Consider the following 27,720-nt stretch of genomic DNA (forward strand, 5'->3'; position numbering starts at 1 on the left):
AAAATGGTTTGATTCACCGCGAATTGTCTCATCCTGCCCACTTCACTAGGCAGCGGGAAGGATGCGGGAGAATGGAACTCGGGAGTCTCCCGGACATTCCAGGGAGAGTGGGCAAATGTGAGTAATAATAATAATAATATTTAACATAACCGTTATTATATTTAAGAGCCGCAATCGCCCTAAATAAGCAAGCACAACACCCGATGACATTGATGTGCGGTAGCGCGTGCTTTAACAAATCTCCCAACTGCCCTGATTCTGGTGGGACAGTCCCAATTTGAGACTACTGCCCCCCCCCCCCCCCCCCATCCCGCCATCGGCGCATTTGTTCCAACTCGCAGGAAGTTAGGAGTTACGGTGCGGTATTTCAAGGGTGTTATTAGGAGAGGGATGGGGTGGCCTAGCATGGCTACGCCTATTGTGACATGGACACACCCCTAATGTAATGCAGCCACGCCCCCTTTCAGAAGGGATGGTTGGACTTGGATATATCAAATGTTGAGAGTTTAAATAAAGAATTAGACATAATAATATATCATTTAAGATAAGAAGATTATTTTCCCTTATATCTCAGTATACACAGAAGAGGTCGTCACGGCAGCCACCAGTCAGCAAAAGCCAACACAGTGGTATAAAACAAAATATATTTCTTATTTACCCATGGGCATTCCTGCAATGAGGTACAGAGACAACCTCCTCTCAGTCAGCATAGAGTACAGGGTGACCATGGGGGCAATTGTTATGATTAGAAATTTTAGAAAGCTTTCATTTTTCGACTGGGTCGTGTCCAGGTATCCCGCCCTGTACCCAGCCGCCCTCTCGCTGAGTCCTGCTCCCAGGCACAGCCTGTGAGAAGTGCCGGACTTATTAGAAATGGGTAAAATCTTAGAAGCTGTTGAATCAACAGAATTATCACTTACGTAGCGCAGTTGAAAGAAATTTAAAGATCACTTCTAGAAATTAAACAGCTCTGTTCTTTATATTCACTGTAAACTAATTCTAGCAAAATTAAATTGATGAAAACCTGGAAAATGTCCTTTAAAGATTGTTTTCATTGTTTAAATTTGTGAAATTATCTAGGGAAAATATATTGTGGAAATACTGTATCCTCTTTACTCCTCCTGTGTATGCTGCCATTTAACCCACATACACTTTATATCAGTCAACCAGACAACATGCCCCTCACTCACTTCTTATTGGTAGCAGAATTAAATAACACTTCCTACTTTCTTTCCAGATACCACAATACGCCCCCCCTCTCCACCCCAGCACATTACCAAACCCCTCCTTGCCTTCCTGGGGGCAAATGTATCAATCTGAGAGTCTTGAAAAACCAATCAGATTCTAACTATCATTTATTTAATACATTCTACAAAGTGATAGCTAGAATCTGATTGGTTGCTATAGGCAACATCTCAAACCTGCCGAAAAACTCTCATCTTGATACATTTACCCCCTGGTCTCTCATTATGTCTCAGATTTCATCTCAAACAATTCTACCACACAGCTCCTTGCGTGTAGAACCTACTAGATCTTTCAATGAGTCCAAACTGCAACAATTATGAAAGTATGGTGACATTTAATTCTGAAAAATAAATAAAGCATAGAACTGAGCTCAACTCTTTGTGGGAAAGAGCTGCTATATTAATGAATCCCTTCCTGTGTATCATACAAGCAATATAGAAAATATGCGCTCAATTGCCTACAAGGATTGCTTGGAGGATTGTGAATGGATATAGAGATTTTGATCTCCAGGATTAAAATAAAAATGGCATCTATTGCTGTATCTACTAAATATTAACCAAATGCATAATACAATGAGCACATAGATAAAATTGAGAACCATCACATAATCACTTGACTAAATTGAATCGATTTCAAAAATAACATAGACACAATAAAATCTTTATATGAAATGGTTAACCGCTAACAATAATATCATTAATTAAAAACAAGATAAAAAGTAAACCATAACTTTGTCAAGATGAGGGACCAGTTCACCAGTCATGTGTCCATAATGACCCAATGATCCGATTGGAACACTGCCCGGTTCACAGATAACAATAATGTATGTCAAATAATCAGTAAAACAACGCAGAGGTGGAGAGCTCTGATACCTCACTATCCTTGTGTGTCGTCCCGAGTGAGCAACCGCTGGTGTGACAAGGATCTGTGGTTGACCGACGGCTGGTAAATTAGGTCATGGGAAGAATGTATTATGTATTATGTATTAAGAATGTATCATTGTATTATGCATTTGGTTAATATTTAGTAGATACAGCAATAAACGCCTTTTTTATTTCAATCCTTTAGATCAAAATCTCAATATCCATTCACAATCCTCCAAGCAATCCTTGTAGGCAATTGAGCGCATAGTTTCTATATTGCTTGTAACATTTATTTCTGGAAAGATATTTTTTGCATAGGATATCCAGCATTTAGTAGCATGACTGTAACCACAAAACAAATATGGAATTAGCAAATATCATGCATGCAGCTTACAGTGCATAAAATGACTATCAGGAAATGACTATTGTTTTATGTAAAAAGGCTGTAACACACCATCTCCCCCCGTGGCTCCTGCTGTATGTTTAGCATACTCTCACCTGATATTTAATGCAGAACATCAGCTGCCCCTGTCATCTGCCTCCCATAATTAGGAAACTAGCTTCGCACAAAGATAGCACCATGCTCATTTCGGCTTGTGTGAGGCTCAGGTGATGATGCTTAAAATTTTAAGCTACAGACCCAATTTGAAAAGCAAAGCGTAGACCATTGTCACGTAACGGCCGAGCAAATTGAGCTCCCGCTGCTTTAAATAGCTCCAATGGCTGGGCTGAACCCATCTCTATGTGAAATATTTAATGCCGGTTAAATATGAATGAACACACAGGAGTCCTTACCGGAGATATGACAGTAAACACGCACAGCTCCAAGTGGCCCGCTTCCATCTGAATCGATGTAGTAGAAATCGGAGGGGTAGCCCTTGTGCCTGTAGGCCTCACATGACTGCTCGTACAAAGCTGAAAGTGAGAAAGAAATGGATGAATGACAATGAAATCTCCCACAGCAGTTTCCCATTAGAACAATGTTACATGTTTTTTTCTGCATATTTATGCCAACGCTACATCTGCAAGGATCTGAAACAGAATATTGATATGTGCCCACAGGAATATTTAGACAGCGGCCTAGCTTGAGCGTGTGCGTAGGCGCCAGGGGAGCGCGCTCATCGCGATAAGCCGTGCCAAATTAGACTTATGGGGCTAAATAACTGAGCTTGCTTTAAATTTCCCAGATGAATGAGTATTGATGTAAAGAATATTCTGCTAAATCTGAAACATTTTATATCCAACAACATCTAGGCTAGTATCACCAGGGTGATTGAGCCTCTCCGGCAGAGCTTTGTTGTAAAGGTCCCACAGTGATGCACAGGCGATCCGGTTACCCAGTTGTCATTTGTAACTAGTAGATAACCCATTGCACTCTGATATGGTAATAATGTCAGACAGAAGATGGTACAAACATTGAGGTCGGACACTGTTAAGAAATCACAGCGCCAGAACCAGCCTCCTAGATGTGTCTCTCAACTCCCAGCAATAGGAAGCAGAGTGAAGGATAGTAACCATATTATAGGATGAGGCTGGGGGTCTGCTATAACATTATATACTAGTTATCAGAATGGGATCTGCATTCTTCAAAAGTCATCAGATTGGATTCTGCATCTATATTATTCACTAGAATAGATCCTGCTTTCTATACAAATCAGTAATATAGACTCTGCTTCATCTACAATTCACTAATATAGACTCTGCTTCGTCTACGATTCACTAATATAGACTCTGCTTCGTCTATGATTCACTAATATAGACTCTGCTCCATCTACGATTCACTAATATAGATTCTGCTTCATCTACGTTTCAATAATATAGATTCTGATTTGTCCACGATTCACTAATATAGACTCTGCTTCATCTAGGATTCACTAATATAGCCTCTGCTTAGTCTACAAATCCCTAACACAGACTCTGCTTCATCTACGATTCAATAACACAGACTCTGCTTCATCTACGATTCACTAACACAGACTCTGCTTCATCTACGATTCACTAACACAGATTCTGCTTCATCTACGAGTCACTAATATAGACTCTGCTTCGTCTACGATTCACTAGAATAGAGTCCGCTTTGCCTACTATCAAACAGGGAGGATTGTGCATTGTAGTCACTGGAATAGGGATGGAGCAGATGGGGACTCTGCTTATCACGTTGTAGGGCCAAAATTTCTAATCCCAGCACTGCTGGTGCTCTTGTGACACTAGCTTCAGTGGGACTAGAAAAAAGTTTAAACTTTTAATGAACTCTGGATTTTATATTAAAATGAAAGTTATGCTAGCATGAACTGAAAATAAATACATTATAAACAATATTCGCCCTACATCTACACTTTAATATTAATATCTTCAATGGCAGCGTTGCAGTCAGAAGGTAGCAGGGCTGACTACATGGAAGCCCAACATCTAGATTCATAAATACAGCAGCTACTAGTACATTCATAATGAATTAAGAGCAGGTACAGTAAATGTAAGAAACGTAAAACATATATAATAGCTGCACCCCGTGCACTATTTCTTCTTCCTGAATCATCTAAAATCTTTGAAGATTGCCCAAGTTGGCATATTGTGGTGCTACTTCTGACTAGGATGCGAATGGGGCAGCACAGTGGCTCAGTAGTTAGCACTTCTGCCTCACAGCACTGGGGTCATGAGTTCAATTCCCGACCATGGCCTTATCTGTGTGTAGTTTGCATGTTCTCCCCGTGTTTGCGTGGGTTTCCTCCGGGTGCTCCGGTTTCCTCCCACACTCCAAAAACATACTGGTAGGTTAATTGGCTGCTAACAAAATTGACCTTAGTCTGTCTCTCTCTGTCTGTGTGTATATTAGGGAATTTAGACTGTAAGTCCCAATGGGGCAGGGACTGATGTGAATGAGTTCTCTGTACAGCGCTTCGGAATCAGTGGCGCTATATAAATAAATGGTGATGATGATGATGAAATGGTGATGAATGGTCATTGCCATCAATACACCCCAAAGATCTGTAGTTTGTTTCATAATCTTAAGTAACATTCTGTTTCTTATGTTTATATATCTCCATTTTAAAACTTTATCTTACGTATATGCTAATCTTCCGTTGTTACTTATGTACATTGATGGTTTTCAGTGATTTTTTTTTTAGTGGTTTAAAAGGGTGAACTAAAAGATAATCGCTCTAAAATTGTTTTTAAAAGTGCTGCATTGCAAATCTCCATCCCGATTTTGTTGCCATGATAACAATACAAAGTGTGGGATGCATCAAGCAGCGGTTTTGCAAACCTCCGGTAAAAACACCACAAAAAAAGTGGTGGCTCTAAGAGGCAAGAGAGCAACATGGTGTTTGAGCTACGTTGCATTCAGAACAGAAGAGGAGCATTATCGGCTTGTGAATTATGATGGCAAGAATTATTTATTGATTAAGGGGGCAAAATTAATGTATCAATATACTAAGGGACAAATGATAAATTATTTTTGTCCCCATATTTGAATTACAAATTAATTTTGCTCCCTTAATAAATAATGATTGCCCCCATAATTTATAAGTCAATCGTACAGTTACAAGGGAACACTGCTTGGTCATGTCATTGTCCCAGTGTATTGTCCTCCAATTTCATTAATGTGTTGCTGTTTTATGAAGAACATTCCAGCGATGGAGAATCAGGTATGCCCAAAAATATTATCATTCTTTATATGCCTATCCAGAAGTGAATATGTGTTCTGGAGTTCCCAATAGGATGTTGTTGGTGCCGTCACAAACTTGGTGTAACTAAAAATTCACCTGAAAGAGTTGAAGAATTCAGGGTTTTCATATAAAATAAAAGAAAAGAAAACTGATGGGGTGGTAGTTTGGGATGAAGGAGGGGGTCAGCTCAATATCCTTCAAGATGAGCATAATTTCTGGCGCTATATTGTTCTGAGGACCCTGGAAATCAAGATATTCTACTCTACAGAAACCACATCTAAATATATTGTGTGTTGTTTTTACAGTACTCTTAACCGGACATTAATTAATACAGAAATAATGATACAATCAGCAATTAAGTCAGGGACAGATTAAGCAGAAAGCCGGGAATGCTGAGATAGAAGATCGCTACACAGATGATTACTCCTCGAGTTGATGTTATAAATGTCAGACGTTGTTGAACAAACACTTGAGAAATTGCTAAACATCGTCAAGGACGCTGAAGCCTCTGCGCTATGCTTTTAATGTTACACGTCTTATGGGTTTTAGTGAAATATCAATAGAGTAACAACTAATTAATTATTCAATCACCGGTGTGATGAGCTGCCTGGAATTTCATTTACACATTGTTGCCTGAATAAAAATGAGGTCCTGATATGGTGCGTTTCCTTGTAAGGATGCTGCAAACGACCCTTATCCTAAGGCTGTGCTCATGTTGGTATTAAAATATTTATTTACAATATAAAAGTGATAAAAATATTTAGCAAATTCTGCAGATTATGACCACACTCAGGGTTTACAATCTCTCCCGGTTAAACAGCGGCAGCTTGATTACTTCCATTACATTTTTATGATAGATGAATGCAAAATGTAGCTGTTATAAAAACACAATTGGGGCCATATTCACTTAAAATATTACTAGTACTACTACTACTAATAATAATAATAGTATTATAAAGGGGTACGCTCTTTGCTTATACTCACAGGGTGAGTTTTGGTGAAGTGAATAAACATCAAAGCAATGGGGACCGAGGTCTGATAAACTTATTAATGAGATTGTGTTGTGGGTGGATTGGGGGTGGGGTTTTGCTGGCAAATGGGGTGTGGTCTAAAAATGCACATATGTTAAAATAGGGCTTTTGGGGTGTAAGTGTTTACTGTGTCTGGTTTATATTTGCAATCGCCCAGCTAATAGTCCCGCAAGGCATTAGGAGCGGGAAATGGAGCATTTGTGATTTTCCTGCTGGTGCAGAGAAATCTGTTAACAAAATCATGTAACTGGAGTACAGCTATACTGTGGGGATCACTCTCTTGTGTTACCTATACAGTCCCTATTTTTAATGATTATACTACAATCCAGGCTACTTTGAAGGGCAGAAAAAAATTTCTTAACACAAAAGTGAAGATTCATCATTTAATTAACCAGAAATGAAGAATGTACTATATTAGGAAGTGTTCTTAATTCATTCATAATATGTTAGAAATTCTATTTTAACAGAGGATATTCATTACAATTTTAGAATTGACACTGGACCTAATCATACACTGTGATATTGACCACAGGGATGAATAATGCTGTATACTTATGGTCAGTGTGTTCTGATCACATGGATAGTGGCAAGAAAAAAATACATTACAAATTATAATTGATTCATCGAGACTGGGCCAATGGGAAGTAAAAAACAGTCTATGATAATGCAATTGACATTGGCTTATTAATTGTTTCAAGAATGATATATAAGCAAGCAAAGGAGATAAAGAAAACATTTCTGTATCCTATATGGCTGCTGATAGGACAATTTATGTATTGATCTAAGTCAGTAACTTGTATGGACTTGTATAGAAATATGGCAGTGGCTTGTGAGCAACTTACAAATGACCGTATATGTCAATAGACCTTTTCTTATATCTTAAAACAGGTTAGACAAGGTGAGGCCTTGTTCCACCACTGCCAGTACCTCATCTTCCAGCTGTGCATACTGCCCAACTATCCCAAGTTTAGGGCTCTGTCCCGTCCCAGAACATATTTGTCAGGCACGTGGACATTTTGGGGGAAGAGAGGTATGTAATTGTCAGTATAGTGCTTTACAACACAAGGCGGCCCAATTGGAGACATGGCCATGCCCCTTTGTGCAGTGACCACGCCTCTTTTGTGATGTGCCCATTCACCCTGTCCCGCAGGCGGGGACAGACATGTTGAATGGTATGGGATTCCGGAAGGCCAGAGCAATATCGGCAAGCCCCTACCCAAAGTTTGCACCTGATGCACCACTTTTCCACTCCTGTACCCCATGATAATTAGTCAGGCCTCAGTGATGTCACTCATTCCCAGACTATTGATAGGCTGCCTATGGGTTCAACCAACAAAATGGCTGCCTCCTCTGCAGGTGACAGGTTTACTTTAAGCCCTCTACAGCAAGCCTGACCAACCTGTGACTCTCCAGGTGTAGTGAAACTACAAGCCCCAGCATGCTCTACCAGTAGGTTGCCAGCCGACAGCTGGTAATGCGTGCTGGGAGTTGTAGTTTCAAAACACTTGGAGAGCCACAGATTGGTCGAGCCCTAACTACAGTAACAAGACGTTATAGCCTCATCCAACAAGTTCACCCGAAAAGTCAGAGGCAATAAAAATAGACCTGAATGTGATGATAAGGAAACTGAGACACTGACATAAAAACAGTTTCCGTGATTTAAAGCCAAATAAAACCAGATGTAATCTGCTTTAATGAAAAGATCATTACTTGTGACTTATCTAAATCTCCTTTTCCTAACACACGGCATGTTGGAACACAGTGAAATACTTTTCCTTTCTAACAAGTTTATTAATGCTCCAAGTCACAGTTGTAATTAACAGCTGAAAGGTTTTTTAGATGTGATTTCATATCCCGAGGCTGCAATATTTCTTGCACCTGAAATCTTCCACTTTACCCAAGGTCTTCTTGTACGTCCAATAAACTATGAGTTATAATTGGGTAACACTTGCGACTCTTTCTTTTGTTTGTGTTTTGAAGTGTGTACCACCAGAAGAATTACTCAGTGGGAGGAGATGGTGTATAATTACTTTTCTATATTTATTTCTTGTGAAACTTGCTTCGTTTTCTGCGAAAATGATTAATTTTATTGTAAAAAAAAAAAAAAATGAAGTCAGCTGTTGCGGTATGTAACCCACACAAATGTAATTAGTTCCTGATGAAAATTATATCTGTGGTTCAGTGGTTTGTGAAAGGCACATTTTCCATACATGAAAATACATATTATTAATACTTTTATTGTTATTTACTACAGACTATCTGCTGGAATATTTGGGTGTGACATTGGGTTATCTTTACCCCTTGTACCCAATTTGGGAGAGGTACCTTAGCATGTTCCATAACCACCTATGCATAAAGATGAGTTCCTATAATCCTCAATGTTTCAGTGTTGGTTAAATTTACTGCATGAAAGTACATTATAACCGCCTGCAAAAAGTATTGTGTTTAAATGCAGTTAACATATCAATCCTTGTGACCTTGGACAAATAATTGTGTTTCTCCATATATTGTAGGCAGATTATCTACATATCAACTACAACACGGGGTGAACTTATTTTGATTCCCACCTGGGCCATATCTGTGTGAAGTTTGTTTGATGGGTTTCCTCCGGGTGCTCCGGTTTCCTCCCTCAGTTCAAAAATATACTAGTAGGTTTATTGGCTGCTGATTAAAACGGACCGTAGTTTATGAGTATGAGTGTGTGTCTGTGAGTGTGTCCGTGTGTTAGCGTGTTAGGGATATCCAGCATATGGACTAGTAAAATCCAGCATATGCACTAGTGATATCCAGCATATGGACTAGTGATGTCCAGCATATACACTAGTGATATCCAGCATATGGACTAGTGATATCCAGCATATACACTAGTGATATCCAGCATATGGACTAGTGATATCCAGCATATGCACTAGTGATATCCAGCATATGGACTAGTGATGTCCAGCATATACACTAGTGATATCCAGCATATGGACTAGTGATGTCCAGCATATACACTAGTGATATCCAGCATATGGACTAGTGATGTCCAGCATATGGACTAATGAAGCCCAGCATATGGACTAGTGATATTCAGTAGACAGCTAGTTAGGTCCTATATACACATATGGCCCACCAATTACATCATTAAACGATCCATGATCAGGGGCAGGATGGGCTGGGGGATAAGGGACATATGCCCCCCCGGACCGGTACCACAGTGGGCTACCTTGGGTGGTGTCACTGGGCCACCTGCAATTTTATTTATTTTTAAATGTGCCTAATAGGCTGCTGAATTAAATCTTACCCCCCCCCATGCTAATATTTGCCAGCCCTCCCCTGTCCGTGATCATCTGTCAGGGGACAATTTCCATTCGCCCCTCATTTCTGACCTATTAAACACAAATAAGGCAAAAATAGACCTGAAATATGTGTCTGCGGCAGCAAGTGACACAGCCCCGTCCATTCCTAATGTGAGCTACCAGAAATAATGCAATATAACTTGAGTGCATTATTAACGCCATATAAATACCACTAACTTCTGCAACACAAGTCTTTGCACAATGAATTCCCTTCATTTTGCTGCTCCCAAATGTCTCTGATGGGCAAACCTGCTCTGGGTTGCATCTTATATGTAAAACCCAGGATTATTTTTAAAAAATCCAGACACCTTTTATCCTTATTCATTTATTTGATGCATTAATTCCAAGCGGTGTTTATGAGAAAGCCACAGAGGGCTCGCCGGGGTCAGCTAGTCCTGTGAAACTGCAGTATGTTCAATACCAAATATTTCTTTAGCAATTGCCAACTGAATCCTAGGCACTGTTTCTATCCCACGCGCCCTGTGTTTGAGAATAACAAACGAACGGCAGTGATAGCCAAATATCACATTATCTGCATTGGCTCTCCTGGATGTACTTTTATCTAAATAAACATTGTACTTACAGCTATGGCAAGTGGCGTCGGTGTAACCCGTGTCCTCGCAGTCACAGCGAAAGGCGCTCCAAGTCTGAGAACATTCTCCTCCGTGTTCGCAGTAATTTGGCAGGCATCTATTGGAAACACAAAGTCCACAGAGTCTGATTTGTCACCGTGTAGCTGAGTAACCGAATGTAAAAATGACTTCCAAATGATGTTGACAGTTAATTAGCTGTGGAGAGACTGAGAGAGATCTAAGCAAATCAATAATTTCAAATGGTAGATACTCTTGATTTTGATGAACCAGATACGGTAAATTACTAAACAAAAGTCAACCACTCTCACAAAAGAAACTCAGCTCAGACTCAATTACAATCAGAATATTTCTGTCTTTTTTGTTTTTATGCCTGTGAGACATCAAACCCGAAAGGGACCATTGGAAGTTGGGGATGGTTTTATTTGAGCATTTGCATAACAAAAAGATGCCTGGAATACACACTTTTTAATTAGCTGAATGTGCCTGTAACTCCTTAGGCAAAGCTGCATTTTCAAGCTGGGCTGTTTGGCCATTAATTAATACACAGCTTGCAATAGGGAAAAGTAACCATATGTAATTTGTTTTGAAAATACAAAGGGATTTTATTCTCTGTAGCAACTTCGGTAAATAACATTTGTATAAACAATACATTCTGAATTCATCTCTTTAGCATCTGTGTGGGACAATTCTGCATAAGATGGAACAGAATATCCCTCATTATAGATCAGGCTGTACTGCCAGCCTCTGTATATTGTAGGCTCTGGCAGCTTGCGGATCTCCAGTTATTCCAGAACTACAAATCCCAGCATGCTTTGCAACAACACCTGGGGAGGGAGAAGGGGTACCTCAGCTTGATGTAGATTATAGAAACATTAACAGTCACCTCATTCCCTGTATAATATCAATTGACCTCTGACAACGTCCTTTGTGATATGTAGCAATGAAACTACTTGTAACCTTTAATATCCGTATAATTTATACAAGAGGGTACATGTTAACATGTCATGTAATTACAGTGATTAAAAATAATATTTATTGCTAACTTAGCTCTGGATTATTATTGCTGTATAATTAATATATTAGTTAGAGGGATAGACAGGGGAGGCTTAGATGGTCTACTGATCAGTACTGGTATTATATGCTGGTCATTACTACCATCCACCTATGTATCCTGCTAAATATAATACTATATACAGTATATTTATTCAAGCAAGTAATTTGTCCCAGTGATCTATTTTTAAAAAAAAAAATATGTGGAAAGTAAACAGGTAACAGAGTTGTGAAAATTGTAACCTGTCACATCCACTCTTTCTAATACCGAGTCTATTTATATTCAAAGACGGAATTGTAGATGAACTTTCACTGAAATACCAACATATCGCTCTCGTTGTCAACCTACCGCGGTCATTCTGTAATGAATCCACTAAACCTGTATACAGACACAATAAAGAAATCTGTTATAAGTGCAATAAGATTTCTTTATCTGCCTTCCTGACTCACCTGCATGAGCTGCCGCACCGCTGTGAGTAGTACAGAATATACAGCCTCTCTCACACACTCCTCTGTCTCTCTCCTTGTTTTCTTTTTTAAATTATTTATTGAAATATTTTTGTTAATACTGCAAAGATCATTGCACCAGCCCTTCAGCATCCGCAAGAGATACGGAGAGACAGGCGTTTATGAATCGGTGTCTAGGTCGCACTACATTGCATTTATGGGAACATGCCCTTAATGTGCACCTCCTCCGCTTATCTGCCCCTCCCCGCTCCCTCCTCTCCCCTCCCCTGCCCAGCCTTGCCCCGCCCTGCCCTTCTAACTGGAGGAGCTCGCAAGTATAAGATGTATCCAAATCTTCATATGAACGTATTCATTGCATAACTCACAACCATGGCACTTCTTCAATCGGGACAGGGGGTGTGGCACAGCACCATGGGGGGCGTGGTCACATTCAGTCGGGTTGTGGCCACACCCCTGGGACATGCCTGCCACTTTTGAAGGGCTAAGTTGCCTGATATTCCCCTCCTCTCCCCTCCAAACACCTTTAATGCTGTGCGCACCAGTGCCCGAGACATACCTCCCCAATTTCCCACCCACTGGAGATCATTTTATATTTATTTTACTTTTATTTACTTTTAGGCTTCTACAAATGTGCAAATATGAAAATGTAAATAGAAGCAAAAATCAGAATGACAAATTATTGCTAAATTTATTTAAATGTTTCTCTTTGAAAGTAAGATATGAAAGGATATTAATAATCTTATTTTCAGATGTCTTCCAGATTAATATACGACCACAGTTTTAATTAAATAAAATTAAAAAAAAATATGTGAGTGACTATCACAGCACTTCCTCCTGTATGCAAAGTGTTTTAGGTGATAATTAGACACCTAAACCTTTAGTTTCCCTGATATAACAAACACACAGGCGAGAGCAATTATTCAATCTTTATTATTTAGGTTTTTAAGGTGCTTTTAACTAAACAGACAATTATTTCTTTGGAATGCTCACAGAAACACAGAGTACTTCAGGAGATTGTGGGAAGGGCTACATGTGACAGGGGCAGTGACATGATGTGAGGAGGGGAATGGAGGCAACAGGAAGCCACAGACTGAGAGTTATATAGTGGAAGGAGCAGGGTCTCTAGCAGCACAGAGTATATCAGGAGATGAGTGATGTGTTAGTGAGGACACGCTTGCATGTGACAGGAGCAGTGACAGAATGTGAGGAGGGGAATGGAAGCAGCAGGAAGTCACAGACTGAGAGTTATGTAGTGGAAGAAGCAGGGTCCCCAGCAGCACAGATTATATCAGGAGATGAGTGGTGTGTTGGTGAGGACAGGGCTGCATGTAACAGGGGCAGTGACATGATGTGAAGAGGGGAATGGAGGCAGCAGGAAGCCATAGACTGAGAGCTATATAGTGGAAGGAGCAGGATTCCCCAGCAGCACAGATTATATCAGGAGATGAGTGATGTGTTGGTGAGGACAGGGCTGCATGTGTCAGGGGCAGTGACATGATGTGAGGAGGGGAATGGAGGCTGCAGGAAGGCACAGACTGAGAGTTATATAGTGGAAGGAGCAGGGTCCCCAGCAGCACAGAGTATTTCAGGAGATTAGTGATGTGTTAGTGAGGACACGGCTGCATGTGACAGGAGCAGTGACAGGATGTGAGGAGGGGAATGGAAGCAGCAGGAAGTCACAGACTGAGAGTTATGTAGTGGAAGAAGCAGGGTCCCCAGCAGCACAGAGTATATCAGGAGATGAGTGATGTGTTAGTGAGGACAGGGCTGCATGTGACAGGGGCAGTGACATGATGTGAGAAGGAGAATGGAGGCAGCAGGAAGCCATAGACTGAGAGCTATATAGTGGAAGGAGCAGGGTCCCTGGCAGCACAGAGTATATCAGGAGATGAGTGATGTGTTGGTGAGGACAGGGCTGCATGTGACAGGGGCAGTGACATGATGTGAAGAGGGGAATGGAGGCAGCAGGAAGCCACAGACTGAGAGTGATATAATGGAAGTAGCAGGGTCCCTGACAGCACAGAGTATATCAGGAGATGAGTGATGTGTTAGTGAGGACAGGGCTGCATGTGACAGGGACAGTGACATGATGTGAAGAGGGGAATGGAGGCAGCAGGAAGCCACAGACTGAGAGTTATATAGTGGAAGGAACAGAGTCCCTGGCAGCACAGAGTATATTAGGAGATGAGTGATGTGTTCATGAGCACAGGGCTGCATGTGACAGGGGCAGTGACATGATGTGACGAGGGGAATGGAGGAAGCAGGAAGCCATAGACTGAGAGCTTTATAGTGGAAGGAGCAGGATTCCCCAGCAGCACAGATTATATCAGGAGTTGAGTGATGTGTTGGTGAGGACAGGGCTGCATGTGACAGGGGCAGTGGCATGATGTGAGGAGGGGAATGCAGGCAGCAGGAAGGCACAGACTGAGAGTTATATAGTGGAAGGAGCAGAGTCCCCCAGCAGCACAGAGTAGTGATCGGAGGCTCTTGGAACACGGTTGCCCAATGATTGTGATGTCATATACAACTCTCACATCAATTCCTGATCAATGCTGTAGAAAGAGAAAGAGGCACTGCAGACTGCATACAATTACCCCAGGGATTGTGTTGTATTTAGACTGCTCAACATGTATCTTTTCATCTAGTACAAAAATATCTGTTCTCAAACTTCCCAGTGATTTACTATTGCAGCTGCCTATGCTGAATTGATGAAAAGTGTGTGTCAAGCATCACTTAATCTTCAACCCTGGAAACTGCACTAGTAAATTAACTGGGAAGTTCAGGAAGCAGAGAATTGTACCTGGTTGATGGGGTCATGTTGAAATCGCTGTAAGTCTGCTCTGGTGTAACCTCATAGACACCAAAGATGTTTCCTTTCTGGATATATATCATATATAAAATGTTCAGTGGAATGGGAACAAGGCAAAACTAAGGACCTTTATGCAATTTTTTTTCTCCTGAATACTATTATAATTTAAATCTATATTAGCCCCATATTTCTAAATAATGGGATTTTGTTGTTTTTGCTTTTTCTATAAAACTATATCTTTGTGGTTAAAATTGGGCTGTAGGGTGCCCAATAAACTCTGTTCACCTAAATACGTCTTAATAATGGCTCACAATTTCAAAAAGTTAAAATTTCAGGATTTTTGTGTTTGGCATATATAGCGGGTACAACTTTATTTGAATACCAATAGCAACTAAGCATCTTGAGTATGCATAATATTTCTGTTCCTGAAATAACACAGAAGAAACAAGTTTGGTATCATTTATATAGCTATAAATTTTGTGTGTATTCATGGAGAGTGCTCTATGATAGTTTCTGCTGTACTTTTTACTTTGGTCTAATACTTCCATCTGTTGGATACCGTAGTTTATTGGCATTTTCTTGTAGAATTATCACAAACATTATAAAATGATGATAACTGAGATAATACAGTTTTCATTTCACTATTGAGAACAACAGTGAAGTAATAAGAATGAAAATTATTACATTTACATCATCATCATCATCACCCTCATTACCATCAGCAAGGACAACTAATATGTCCATGTTTATTTTTGGAACTGTCATGTGGTTTGTCAGCTCTTGTGTCTTTCTCCCAAAAGAGAAAATATTTTCTTTCCATATTTAGGATTCGGGCCACTGTTCCAAGCTTTGTTGTATGGTGACCTTTACAGAACCTACGCATTTCGCTATTACAATTATGTAATGTAACTCTTGTAAAATATGCAAACAAGTATTTTCCCCTTTCACTGACGAATTGCATTTTACATTATATATGGCTTTTACTTCTTGATTGGAAGCTTTCTTGGAGCTTGTTGTAAGGCTGTTAATAAAGGAGAACTTGCAGTCATGTCATTGTCTTTAGGCAAAATAGATTACATAATCATTCCATGTATAATGGGTATATTTGGGAGCAAAATAGGGTAAGTTGTGCTTCAATGATGAAGTTGGTGGGCAAGCTATTTTTTTACATTTATCATGTCCCTACTGAATAATTGTGTGATTGTTTCATCTTCAGCATCACCAGTTGATAAAACTTTGCAAGCAGTATATGAACATTAGTTGATTAATGTAAGTTCATCTTGTGACTCTATGGGGGTATTTAATTGGCAACGAGATTTTATTTTTAGACCGCGTTAAGTCATTTTAATGCTGTTTTTTATCATTTTCGAGTGGGATAACTTTATCCGTGATTCAATTCCATTTGTAACGCTTCGTTTTTTTTCATCAAATGGTTCTATCGCGCTCCAGTAGAAGGTATATTGAAAGTATAGGGTTTGCGACAGGCAGCCGCGTTAAAAGCTATTCAATTGTTATTTAACGTGGCACGTTAAACAGGCCAATATGCTGTTTTATCTCACACCTCTTTGGGGTGTGATAAAAATAAAAAAACTCTGAAAACTGTTTGAAATCATGTAAAAATGAGAAAAAAAAAGTTAAACTATGTTTATCACTAATGCTTAACATGTAAAAGTTGATTTTCTTGTGAAAACATAATGAAAAAAACAAACAAAAAAAATAAAAATCAATAATTAAATATATTTCTGTATGTTTTTGGTACAAATATGTTTTTTTGCCAATGTGTTTTGACATGGTATAGATGATTCTATAGTAAAAATAGTTAAATAAAAAAAATATGCTAAAGAATGTACTGTAATATATATATTATCAACTACAATGGTTGTGTAATGCAATAAAATGTATGAAAATCCTTGTTTTTGTGTTATACATGACCGCGTTAAAACTTCCCTTCACTCCCCTAAAAACTCGCAAACACCAATGATTAACGTGTGGGGACAGAGTTCCCTCTTTTTCTATTGAATTGCACCAGTTTTCACGCTGCGCTAACTAAAAAGGGTCGGTATACCAGTTAAAAAACTGCAGGTGATTTCTTTTTTTTAACGTGATGCAAAAAAAAAATCTCACGTTCAATTGAATACCCCCTATGGGCTTGATTCATATCCAAATGTACGTCCATTTGTGTGCTGTATTTTGTGCGAATTCATATGCGTCTGAACGGGACTTATGTCAATCAACATGCGAAATGAATGGGCAAGGTAAAGGGCAGACAAATGTAGGCAATGTGCAATAATTGCGGGTCAAGGGCGCTCTGATGCAGATGTGGCCTATTCATGTCCTGGGTATTTTGTAGGTGCACTTTTTTAACCGTATCATTTGCACCAGTTGTAGGACACATGTATGTGCTGACTGATAGTGATGACTGGCTCGCCATCATACTTGTATTAAAAACTACACATGTGCCTGCCGCTATATAGCACAGAACATGGGTATGCAAGTAAGAGAGACTATAAAAACATATTGTGTATGTACAGAACACATTACGGACATTCTGTTTTATGTATGTAATGTAAAAAAAAAACATTTCTTTTTAAAAGCACATATTTTCATTGATGATTATAGTATTATGTGCTTTTTCGTTTAATTGCTACATGTTTATTTGCATGTTTTCTGCTGTGACTTTACAATGCACATATGTGCGTATCCTTCACTCTGTTGTGTCTGTTAATATATGGCATGTAACATTTCAGCAGAACATACTAACGCTTTCTTTACTTCATTCCCACTTGCACTAGCATTGCTTTTATTCTTCTACAATGTAATCAGTTATAGCAACAAGTACAGGAGAAAATCATATTGTTCCAAAAAAAACAACCCATCAGTTGAAATACCTGTCTATAGCTTGGGCATTTGTATACTTAGGGCCTCATTTAGAGTTGGAAGTAAACCCAACTAGAAGGTGCAAACACCATGTTGCACCACAAAACAGGCACATTTAAGATATGAGGAGAAATGTAAAGTTTAAACAGGTAATATCAAGTACTCAACAGCAAGTGGTATTTAATCATTACAGTACCGAAATAAATAAAAAGGGAATGTGAAGATAGCAGCAATTTGTACAATGAAAAAGAAAACCTACACAAATCTATTGGACTTGTGAGTAACTATAGAGGTAGGATATAAATATAACAAATGTACACAGGACAGATGAAGATGATGATTACAAATTGCAGCTCACATCACATTCACAAATAGCAGCATTCAATAGAACAGTGCAGTAAGAATGAGTGACAGAGGGACTGTAATTGCCTTAATTAAATTTAGAGACATGTGACATGTTTTGCACCTTGCTTATGTTTTGCTAATTTTCCAGGCGCATAAATTAACCTGCAAATTTGCAGTGAATCGCTAAAAATTGAGTTAATCAAATTGCTCATTTCTAATTATAAAAGGTAACTTTCATATTTGTTTTATAATAAGGCTACAAGTCTCACGTACAGTCCTTAAAAAAATCCAAACACCCAGACGGTGTACAGCTATAGCATAGAATAACAGAACGTGGTCTATGATTTGGCTGAAAATGCAGACTGGGGGCAAGGTACGTTCTTTGGAAACTCAACGCTCCCAGAGAGGGATTTCAAATCTCTTTAAAGTGAAAAGCACATGAGGTATAATTAAGTTTAATCTTTACTTTTCTGTGAACCTTTTATTTTGATAAAGTTCAGTACATGCTGCGTATTGGAAATTGAATTTCACGAATTGGCTACAAATCCCCTAACTGGGAGAATTTATTGTGTTTTCTCTAAAATACCCAAGACGTTGGCTTTCTGCTGAGTCTGGAGCTCACCAAAGTGTATTCCTAGAGCCTCTATGTGTTTATCAAATGAGCGTAACGTCACTGTAATGTTCAATACGACCTTTCAGCTGCGGATCTGAGCGATGAGAAGCCAGAGACTTGTTTTACAAGTGGAAGAAAAGCAGAAAGAATATTTTTATGATTTGATCTTTTCTGGAATCTGCTGTGAAAAATGCAGCGCAGGTTAAGTGGGTATATTTTTACTTCTGCAATAAATGGATTATATGATGTGTGTGATATTGTATATAAAAATAAAAAATGACCTATGAGCTATGTCAATTTGCAACAGGTTTTTAAAACATGTTGATGTTTGCAAACAGATTGATAGCCACAGTATAAAACACATATAAGGTCATTTTCAGCAAACACAAAAAATGTACAATCTTATGTGTGCTCGAGTTCCATAAATAAAAGTAGAATCGGTAACCATCGGAATGTTTGAAGACGAAAGTGAAATGCAGATAATGGGCCTGATTCATTAAGGAGAGCAAAGCAAAGAAATGAGTAACTTTGAACCTTGACAAAACCATGTTGCATTAGAGGGGGGGACACATTTAAAACAGATTTATAATTGGGGTAGGGCATGTCCTAGATCAACTTTTAATGTCAGTGTAAAAATAAAGCTATCAAGTATTTGTGTCCTACATGAAAAAACAGGATTTTCCTTATGTGCAAAATAATAAACTAATTTGCACCCCTTGCATTGTAACATGGTTTTGTCAAGACTCAAAGTTACTCATTTTTTTCCTTTCCTTTCCTTAATGAATCAGGCCCAATGTGTTTCAATATATATCTTCAACTTATTTTAAAAACTTTTTTTGTTACCCATCAGTTTTTGGATACATCCAGCCCAATAATTATCCTGTTGGGAATCGCTGACAACCCAACTTATACTTATTTGTATATGAAAAAAGGCAGAAATGTTGTCTAATAAATAAGGTTCCCTGTGTACTGGTTTTCCTAAGACAGTCCCATATTTTCCCCACCCATAATTCTCAACTCACAATACATTTTGTGAACTGAATTTAACAGGACAGGGAGAAATAGTCTCCTGCCGTTACCCATATTTTGCATGTCTGTAATTGTATGGGCATATTGGTGTCCCAATTTTTCATTGCAAAATAATGGGATCTCTTCTTTAAAGGTGCAGGCATTACCGACACACAGCGAATGCGGTCTTTTTGGGAGATGAACCAATATATTTATGTGGATCGAACTCATGAACTGATGCTAAGTTGGATGCATTGTTGGCCTCAATAAAGCCCACCTGTAAAAATTGTGTATTTAAAACCCAAATACTGAGTCGCACCCATTGTAAGATGTGTTCAGATCCGCACCTGTAGCTAATGCACCAGGCTTACATCAGACATACATACAGACAGAGACGCAGGCACGCAGCCAGGTCATAAGTGCAAGAAACATGTGTTAACTTCTAAGATTTTATTTCAATTTAGAAATTAAACTCTAACAAATATAATATTCCTTTCTCACATACAAATGAAAGTAAGACAAAATATTTTTAAAAACTACGCCCACAGAATCCTATAATATATGTTCAATCAATAAAGAAAGGACCTATCAACCAATCAGAAAAGGCTAACTAGTGCGTCTAATTGTTCCTGCACTTGATATGACTTTGACAGGCTCATCTACATCTCCGTCTGGGCCTGGATCTGGTTGTCATTAAGCAAACACCCATTACTGTACAGAGTACCATAGACTATCCCTTCTTTTCCTCGCCCGCCCTCTACAATAATGCCATGCCTTCTAATGCTCCTGATTTTGGAGGGACAGCTCAATTCTCGGACTGCAAAAGGAGCAGGCTTCAAAGAATGTGGGAGGAGTTTTACCCAAATGTGCCCATTTGTGGATAGAGTTTGGGTGAAATAGGGACAACCTGACTTTGTCCCGATTTCGGGATTCTAAATGCAGATACGTGCAACTTTGCATACAGCTTTTTTTATAGGCATGCACAGTACAAACGTACGGATTTCATGCTACGCAAACAGATGAATTTCCCACTTAGCATCAGTCCCTAATTGTGCAAAAGTCTCGCGGGACTCAGTGATGTCTATGACAGGCTGTATTTTGACGAATATGGATCCAGTCTGTAATGAGGCAGCCCCCAGTATATGCAGTGGTAGGAAAAATATCTTCTGAAATTTATTACCTCCAACTAATTTGTGCAAAGGGAAACCATGCAAATCTTATAGGACAAAAAATACATATTCTGTCTTTATTTCTGATTTTGTGACTGCAACAGGCATTTGTTTAACTCCATTAAATGTGAACGCTATGAACGGCTTGTAATAAAAAGAGTTCAATAATAGATCTGTTAGGAACATAAATTATTATATTCTAAAGGCAGATTAAAATAGCGTTTAAATCCCGCTTTTCATTTTATTTTAAAACACAATCAGTTTATTTCATTTTTTTCACAGATTCTACAATTCACAGAAAATCTTCAATCAGATGTGTATTCAGAATGAGCTGTATATTCACAAACTCACTAATTAAGTTCCATTCATAAACATGTTCAGAATCGGTTTAGAGATAAATATAATTGTAGTCTTTGTAAACACTTAGAGGAATGGTCTGTCTGTCAACATTGCTTCACATTCTGTATTTAATCATCTGCAAATATGGAGGCTTTTAAATCTGCATTCACTTCCAACGCATAATAACAAACCTTGATACAAAACACACTGAGTTTTCTTTATAATTACTTTAAACCTTTCAAGTTCAATGTCAGCTGTAATTTGTATAATCACTTATACAACTAGTATCGGGGTCATTTACAGTGGGCAGTGCAAAAATCTGTCTTATTTGGTAATCTTACCCCTAGTTCTGAGCTGTGCATATATGTACATGTTCATTATCTTGCCTACACTGTCACGGATAGACACAGAACACTGGACATGATCTTAATACAATTCTATTACACGCTATACAGACATAGGACACTACACCCCCAACATGACCTGACCACTGGACATGATCATAATACAATTCTATTCCACTTTATACAGACATAGGACACTATACCCCAAACATGACCTGACCACTGGACATGATCATAATACAATTCTATTACACTCTATACAGGCATAGGACACTAAACCCCCAACATGACCTGACCACTTTACATGATCATAATACAATTCTATTACACAATATACAGACATAGGACACAACACCTCCAACATGACCTGACCACTGGACATGATCATAATGCAATTCTATTACACAATATACAGACATAGGACACTACACCCCCAACATGACCTGATCACTGGAAATGACCATAATACAATTCTATTACACTCTATACAGACATAGGACACTACACCCACAACATGACCTGACATCTGGACCAGATCATAATAATATTCTAACACAGCTTTTCTTGAGCTTATAATGACTGTAGAGTAATTTTTCTCTCCTCTATTATCCATCAGTCTCTCACAGAGCCCTCCTGTCAGTCTTATTTATATGATAAAATACACTCACAACTGAGAGCATGGTCTGGGGAGTTAGGGAATTGAATCTGATATAATTGGGGCCATTGTCGGTACAGAAGAACTGGAAAAGGACAGAGAACAGGTAAATGTGAGACAGACACATCCCCATAGTCTGTGAAAAGAACTCACATAAAGTGATGTGTATATATATATTCAGAAGTACTAGCCACAAATAAGCAAATCAGCTTAAACTGATATTTTCAAGGGGCAAAATGTACGGTAACTGTTTGTTCAATGATTAAATCATCCCTATTATTGTAGTCTGTATTCTACGGCTCATTTTATTACATCTTTTACTTCTTTACGCAGAAATCATACAGTATTTGTGGTGTGGAACAGCTGGGATGTGGTTGGGGCCTTAATGTATTATTAGATTATTTTACATTAAGTTTTAAAATGTATTTTCCTTATTTAGGGATTAGTTCCAATTCACATCTATGTATCATTCATTCTATTTATCATTCCCCCAATGCACCTATCCACCAAATGTCTACACTGCAGAAGGAAAATCAACAGCGAAAGTGATATATTTCTTGTAATGTCATTTTAGTATGATGGGAATAAGCCAATCTAGTTTTCCTGCTTTTCCTAGCTGATGCATAGACAGAAAGCTGCTTATACACATGGATTAATATTTATTTCCAGCAATGCCAAGTTCACAAGTGAGATTCAAATTACCTGTCCTTTATGCCACACATATCGATCTGCAAATCAGTGAAATTCCCCAGGGCGCCCCGTTGAACTAGAATGAGGTCCTTGGGCTGATTATCAATAAATATGAGTCGCAGGCATCCTTGGAACGAAGAAATTGGATTTATACAGAAGGAATCCGCGGGATGATCCGGACAGCCTGTTCGGTAAAAGAGAAAGACACCACATCTAATCAAATTTCGGATAATACTTTTATTTTTCAGGAGTCGTATTGACGGATGACCCTGAGGTCGCAATATTACTGATGTTGTCTTTATTACATCAGCTTTGTCATAAAATCTCAGGTTATGAAGAAAGAAAATCACACGGTCTACGAGGTGAACAGCGACGGGCTCTTATTGTCTGCCTGACTTTTTTTTTTATCAAGAGTGATTATTGCAGGTCACAGAGATTTCATTTTCATTTCTATTTTGGTTTATTTAATTTTGTTTGCGCCTGAAGGTCAGAGACATTGCAGCTGGTATGAATAAATAGAAGTTAACTTTTATATTAGTTACGTTAGAGACTAAAACTCTCATTGGTTGTTTATATTTAACAACTTGAATAATTAACCAGTAACTTGTGCTGTACTATAAGGGGCCTTATGTAACTTACATGACTCTGAGCAGGGCCGATGTTAGGTAAATAGGGAAATTACCCACAGAGCAGTATTTTGTATAGGCTCCAACGCATCAGGCAAGTTTTTCCTGGCTGATTGTTTAACCTGTCCTATCAGTTTATCCATCAGTCTCTGTCTCTGTGTATCTCCCCGTCCAGTTGTTGTATCCGTCTTTCTTTCCAGTGTATGTTTCTATCAGTGTATCTGTCTATCTTAATGATTACTAACTAGAGATGCTCAGGCTCGGTTTTCTGAAAACCGAGCCCACCCGAACTCAGGGAATCCGAGTAGGCTCGCGAGCCGGCTTGGTACTTTCGCATGTCCTCGGATTTGAATCGAGGCAAAATATCAATGTTGCGTTGTCAGATCTAGCGGGTTTTGTATTAAGTAAGTACTTCCCTCCCAAGGAGATCCAGCGCCATTGTTCACACAGAAACAAGGGTAGCAGTGTTCTTGTCACTCTCCAGTCTCCAGTGACATTGCTCAGTGCCATTGCTCCTACAGAAACAGGAGGGGTATCAGTGTTCTTGTCACTTGACAAAAAATGACTGGAAATGGACGTTATTGAGGTTAATAATTATGTAGGAACGAAAAAAGAGCCAAATTCTGTGATTTTTTAAAAAAAATAGGTATTTTAGGAAAAAATAGGGATCCAAAACCAAATCACGCGAGGGCGGTTTTGCCAAAACCAAATCAAAACCAAAACACGGAGGTCAGTGAACATCTCTAATGCTAACCCAATACCCTTCCAGGGTCACCTGGATGGTCGTCTATCCTTCAAAGGGCCGCACATTACCCTTAATCGTAGAAAAAGAGGTGGGGTCACAGGTCAATCTGAACGGGGCACAAAGCAAAGAATAAGATCTGTAAATGTAGGGCTGAGCTGAGGTCCACAGATGAAATCTACATGGGCCACCTCTTCCCCATCACTGGTCTATCCTGTGATGGGCACCAGGCGGACGTCTGAGCCTTCATCTGTGGTCCTAAGCTCATCCCTACTTTATACCATCAATCCCTTTCTCTGCTTCAATCCTGGTCATTTCCAGATCTTATTGGAGATGTGGGATTTAGTAGATGTTGAGTCAGTCTGCTCCTTCTCCTGTCTGGATCCCACTAGTCTCCAAACAACGCTTTTTCAGAAATGCTGAGTCTCTCTTTCAAATGACGTCAATTAAATATATATATTTTAATAAAGAATTGTTTTTCTTACGTAATGTGCTATTAGAGATAGCAGGAAATTTGGGAGTTTAAAATATTTAAGGGGCGGAACATTATTATCCTACAGTTGGACATTTATCATAATCTGTTTTCATATTGGTTTGGTGTCCTTCTATTGGATGCAATGTTAGTATCTTAGCAGGCCCGGCGCTCCCATTAGGCAAGGTTAGGCAGTTGCCTAGGGCGCCGGGCTCTGGAGGGCGCCACAGAATGAAAATTACTTTAAAACTGCGCAGCGACCGCTGACCTTTAACGGCCACCGCACAGCATTCAGATACATCCACGGGGAGGGGGGAAGAGGCTATTGCTCACCACCGCCGCCTCTCTGCTCTGTCTCCTCCCCTCCACTCACTGACTGTCGGGCTATGACATCACGGCCCGACAGTGTCAAAAAGTGGAGGGGAGCAGAGAGGCGGCGGTGTTGAGGCAAGGTAAGGAAAGACGCGGGGAGGGGGGAGGAGGGGGACGATTTTGACAAAGTGCCTAGGGTGCCATGGACCCTAGCACCGGCCCCGTATCTTAGCCGTACGTATCTTCTTATATTCAATTCACCTTATTCTCCTTCATCTCCACCTTGGGCCCCGCCCGGTCAAATGACAAACCCTGACCCCTGAGGCTATAATCAGCTCAAAAGAAGAAGTATAACAACTGAAAAATACTGACAGGTTGTTTTGAATATCAGTATTTGAATGTTCCACCAGTCGGAGCAACCCTGCAAGTAATGTAAATATAATATTCAGATAGGCTTTCCTAATCTAAAAACACCATGGGCCTGATTCATTAGTGATCATATCTTGTGCAAAAGTTAAGATGCTTATTTTAAGAAGAATCAGGGAGATAAGAATGAAGTTCAGATGAATTTTCATCTTAACTTAAGAAATTATTCACTTACGCAGTGGATTTTGCTTCTTATCTCCCTTTTCTGGGCATGAACAGAGTGGATTTGCTTAAGATAAGCAAAAAAACAGCAGATAAGATCACTAATGACTCAGGCTTCATGTCTGTAAGTATCAGGACACCAATTCTGCTGCTAATTTAATCTAAAGGGGAAGAAGTAGCTGAGATGAAATAGGCTCTGAACCCCACAAGGGCTCCCCGGGGTGCAGCCACCAGGTAAAATTTAAATGGCTGTCAATAGTGCTGATAATCTCTTTCTGCACCTCCAAGTTCTCTACCACTTGTAAAACACAATGGAGCTTGGAGTAGAGATGTATCTGACTGATTAGCTCTAACTTGAAAATGGTTAAAGAATCATTTTTAACAACTTTTTTTGATACATTTTAAGAACATATTGATAATTATTAGCATGAAGTGTGCTCTAGGTAAATTAGAATGTTAATAGAGTTAAACCATTACAGGGACAAGGAGACACTAATGTAATATTTAAGAATAAGTCCAAGCAATGACAAGTCTAAAACACCCCAAACTTAAAGTGAAATAAAGGAAAAAGAAAAATATAATTTACTTCCAGTCCAGCATATGATATAAGCAGTGTTCTGGGGCTTTTGTTCATTGTACTAAATCCGACACTTCCAATAATACCAAGCAATAAAAACTTACCGTAGAGCACCATGACAGTTCATAATATTGTATCTTTGATCATTTTGTAAGACATAGGGGGTAGATTTATCAGATCTTCTAAAGGGAAATGTGGAGTTTTTGCTCACTGCAACCAATCAGATTCTAGCTATCATTTTGTAGAATGTACTGTATCAATAACAGCTAGAATCTGATTGGTTGCTATGGGCGACACTTCCACTTTTCCTAGAAGGTTTGATAAATCTGCCCCCATGGCAACTTGAGAACCTGCGCTCCAAACAATGATTGCAAATGAAGCATCTCACCTCCAAAGTAGTATTGGTGTCCAGTAGAAATCTGTGCTGGGAGGGTGACGTGAACCGGTGAAGTAGCCCCATTATCCAGCGTTAGCGTCAGGCGAAGTCTCCTTGCATTTATGGTGACTGTGTGCCATAAACCGTCATTTAAACCACTGCCTGGAAAATTAATGAAATATTATTATTTTTTGGCCTTTGCATATTGTTTAAAATAAACAAAACAGAGATATGACAGAGAACGCACTAGAAATTAGTATGATCAACAAAGCTTGGAAATAAAATGTCCTCATATAGCAATTGGTTTGTTGAAATAATTTGAATTTCATGTATCCTCTGTGTCCTTATATAATCATTGTCTTTTAAATAAATGTATTTATGGAATAATACTCATTGCTATAGAGATTGTGTCAGGTAAGATGAAGCGCTCTAGAATCATTACTTATATTTATATTTTTTGTTTCATAAACCTTTTAAGTTCCTACACTTGAAAGTGTTCAATTGTGATGATATAAAGAGAATTATTCAGGTCCAACACAGAGAGAAGAAATACTTCAAAGAGACATGTCGTTCGCTAGTAATGATTGGCATACAGTGGTCTAAATTTAAAAACGTGTGTCGTGAAATCCCCAAACTCTTTCAATGTTGGGGGACTTGGAAAATCAGCCTCCAATCTGTCCTGGTATCATGTCTTGAATTGTAAGATGCAGGGACAGTGAGAGCAGCTTAAATTTGGACAGTGGGGAGGTATGTGATCCTGATGTTTGGTGCTCATACCAAGACAAACTGGATTTAGGTTTATGTCTCTCTCTAGACCATGTCCTTCCCTCCCTCACACTTTCAACCCCTGCCACTTACCCCATGTCATGCTGCCACTAGTACAATAAACCGAAAGACTGTTTTTACATCCAGAAGAGACCAT

The 27,720-nt window shown here is 39.1% G+C and overlaps 1 protein-coding gene across 1 annotated transcript in view; it reads right to left on the bottom strand.

Annotated features, from left to right (window-relative positions):
* CNTNAP5 (contactin associated protein family member 5) overlaps positions 1-27,720 on the bottom strand; it is a 298,681-nt gene that overhangs the window by 109,507 nt on the left and 161,454 nt on the right. The window contains exons 9-12 of the mRNA XM_075181121.1: positions 26,811-26,960; positions 23,118-23,289; positions 10,729-10,835; positions 2,904-3,023 (exon numbers count right to left, since the gene is read on the bottom strand). Of these exons, the coding sequence (XP_075037222.1) occupies positions 2,904-3,023; positions 10,729-10,835; positions 23,118-23,289; positions 26,811-26,960 (549 nt within the window). The remainder of the gene's footprint in view (positions 1-2,903; positions 3,024-10,728; positions 10,836-23,117; positions 23,290-26,810; positions 26,961-27,720) is intronic.

The sequence above is a fragment of the Mixophyes fleayi genome, chromosome 7 (assembly GCF_038048845.1).
Source record: "Mixophyes fleayi isolate aMixFle1 chromosome 7, aMixFle1.hap1, whole genome shotgun sequence".
Classification (NCBI taxonomy): Eukaryota; Metazoa; Chordata; class Amphibia; order Anura; family Limnodynastidae; genus Mixophyes; species Mixophyes fleayi.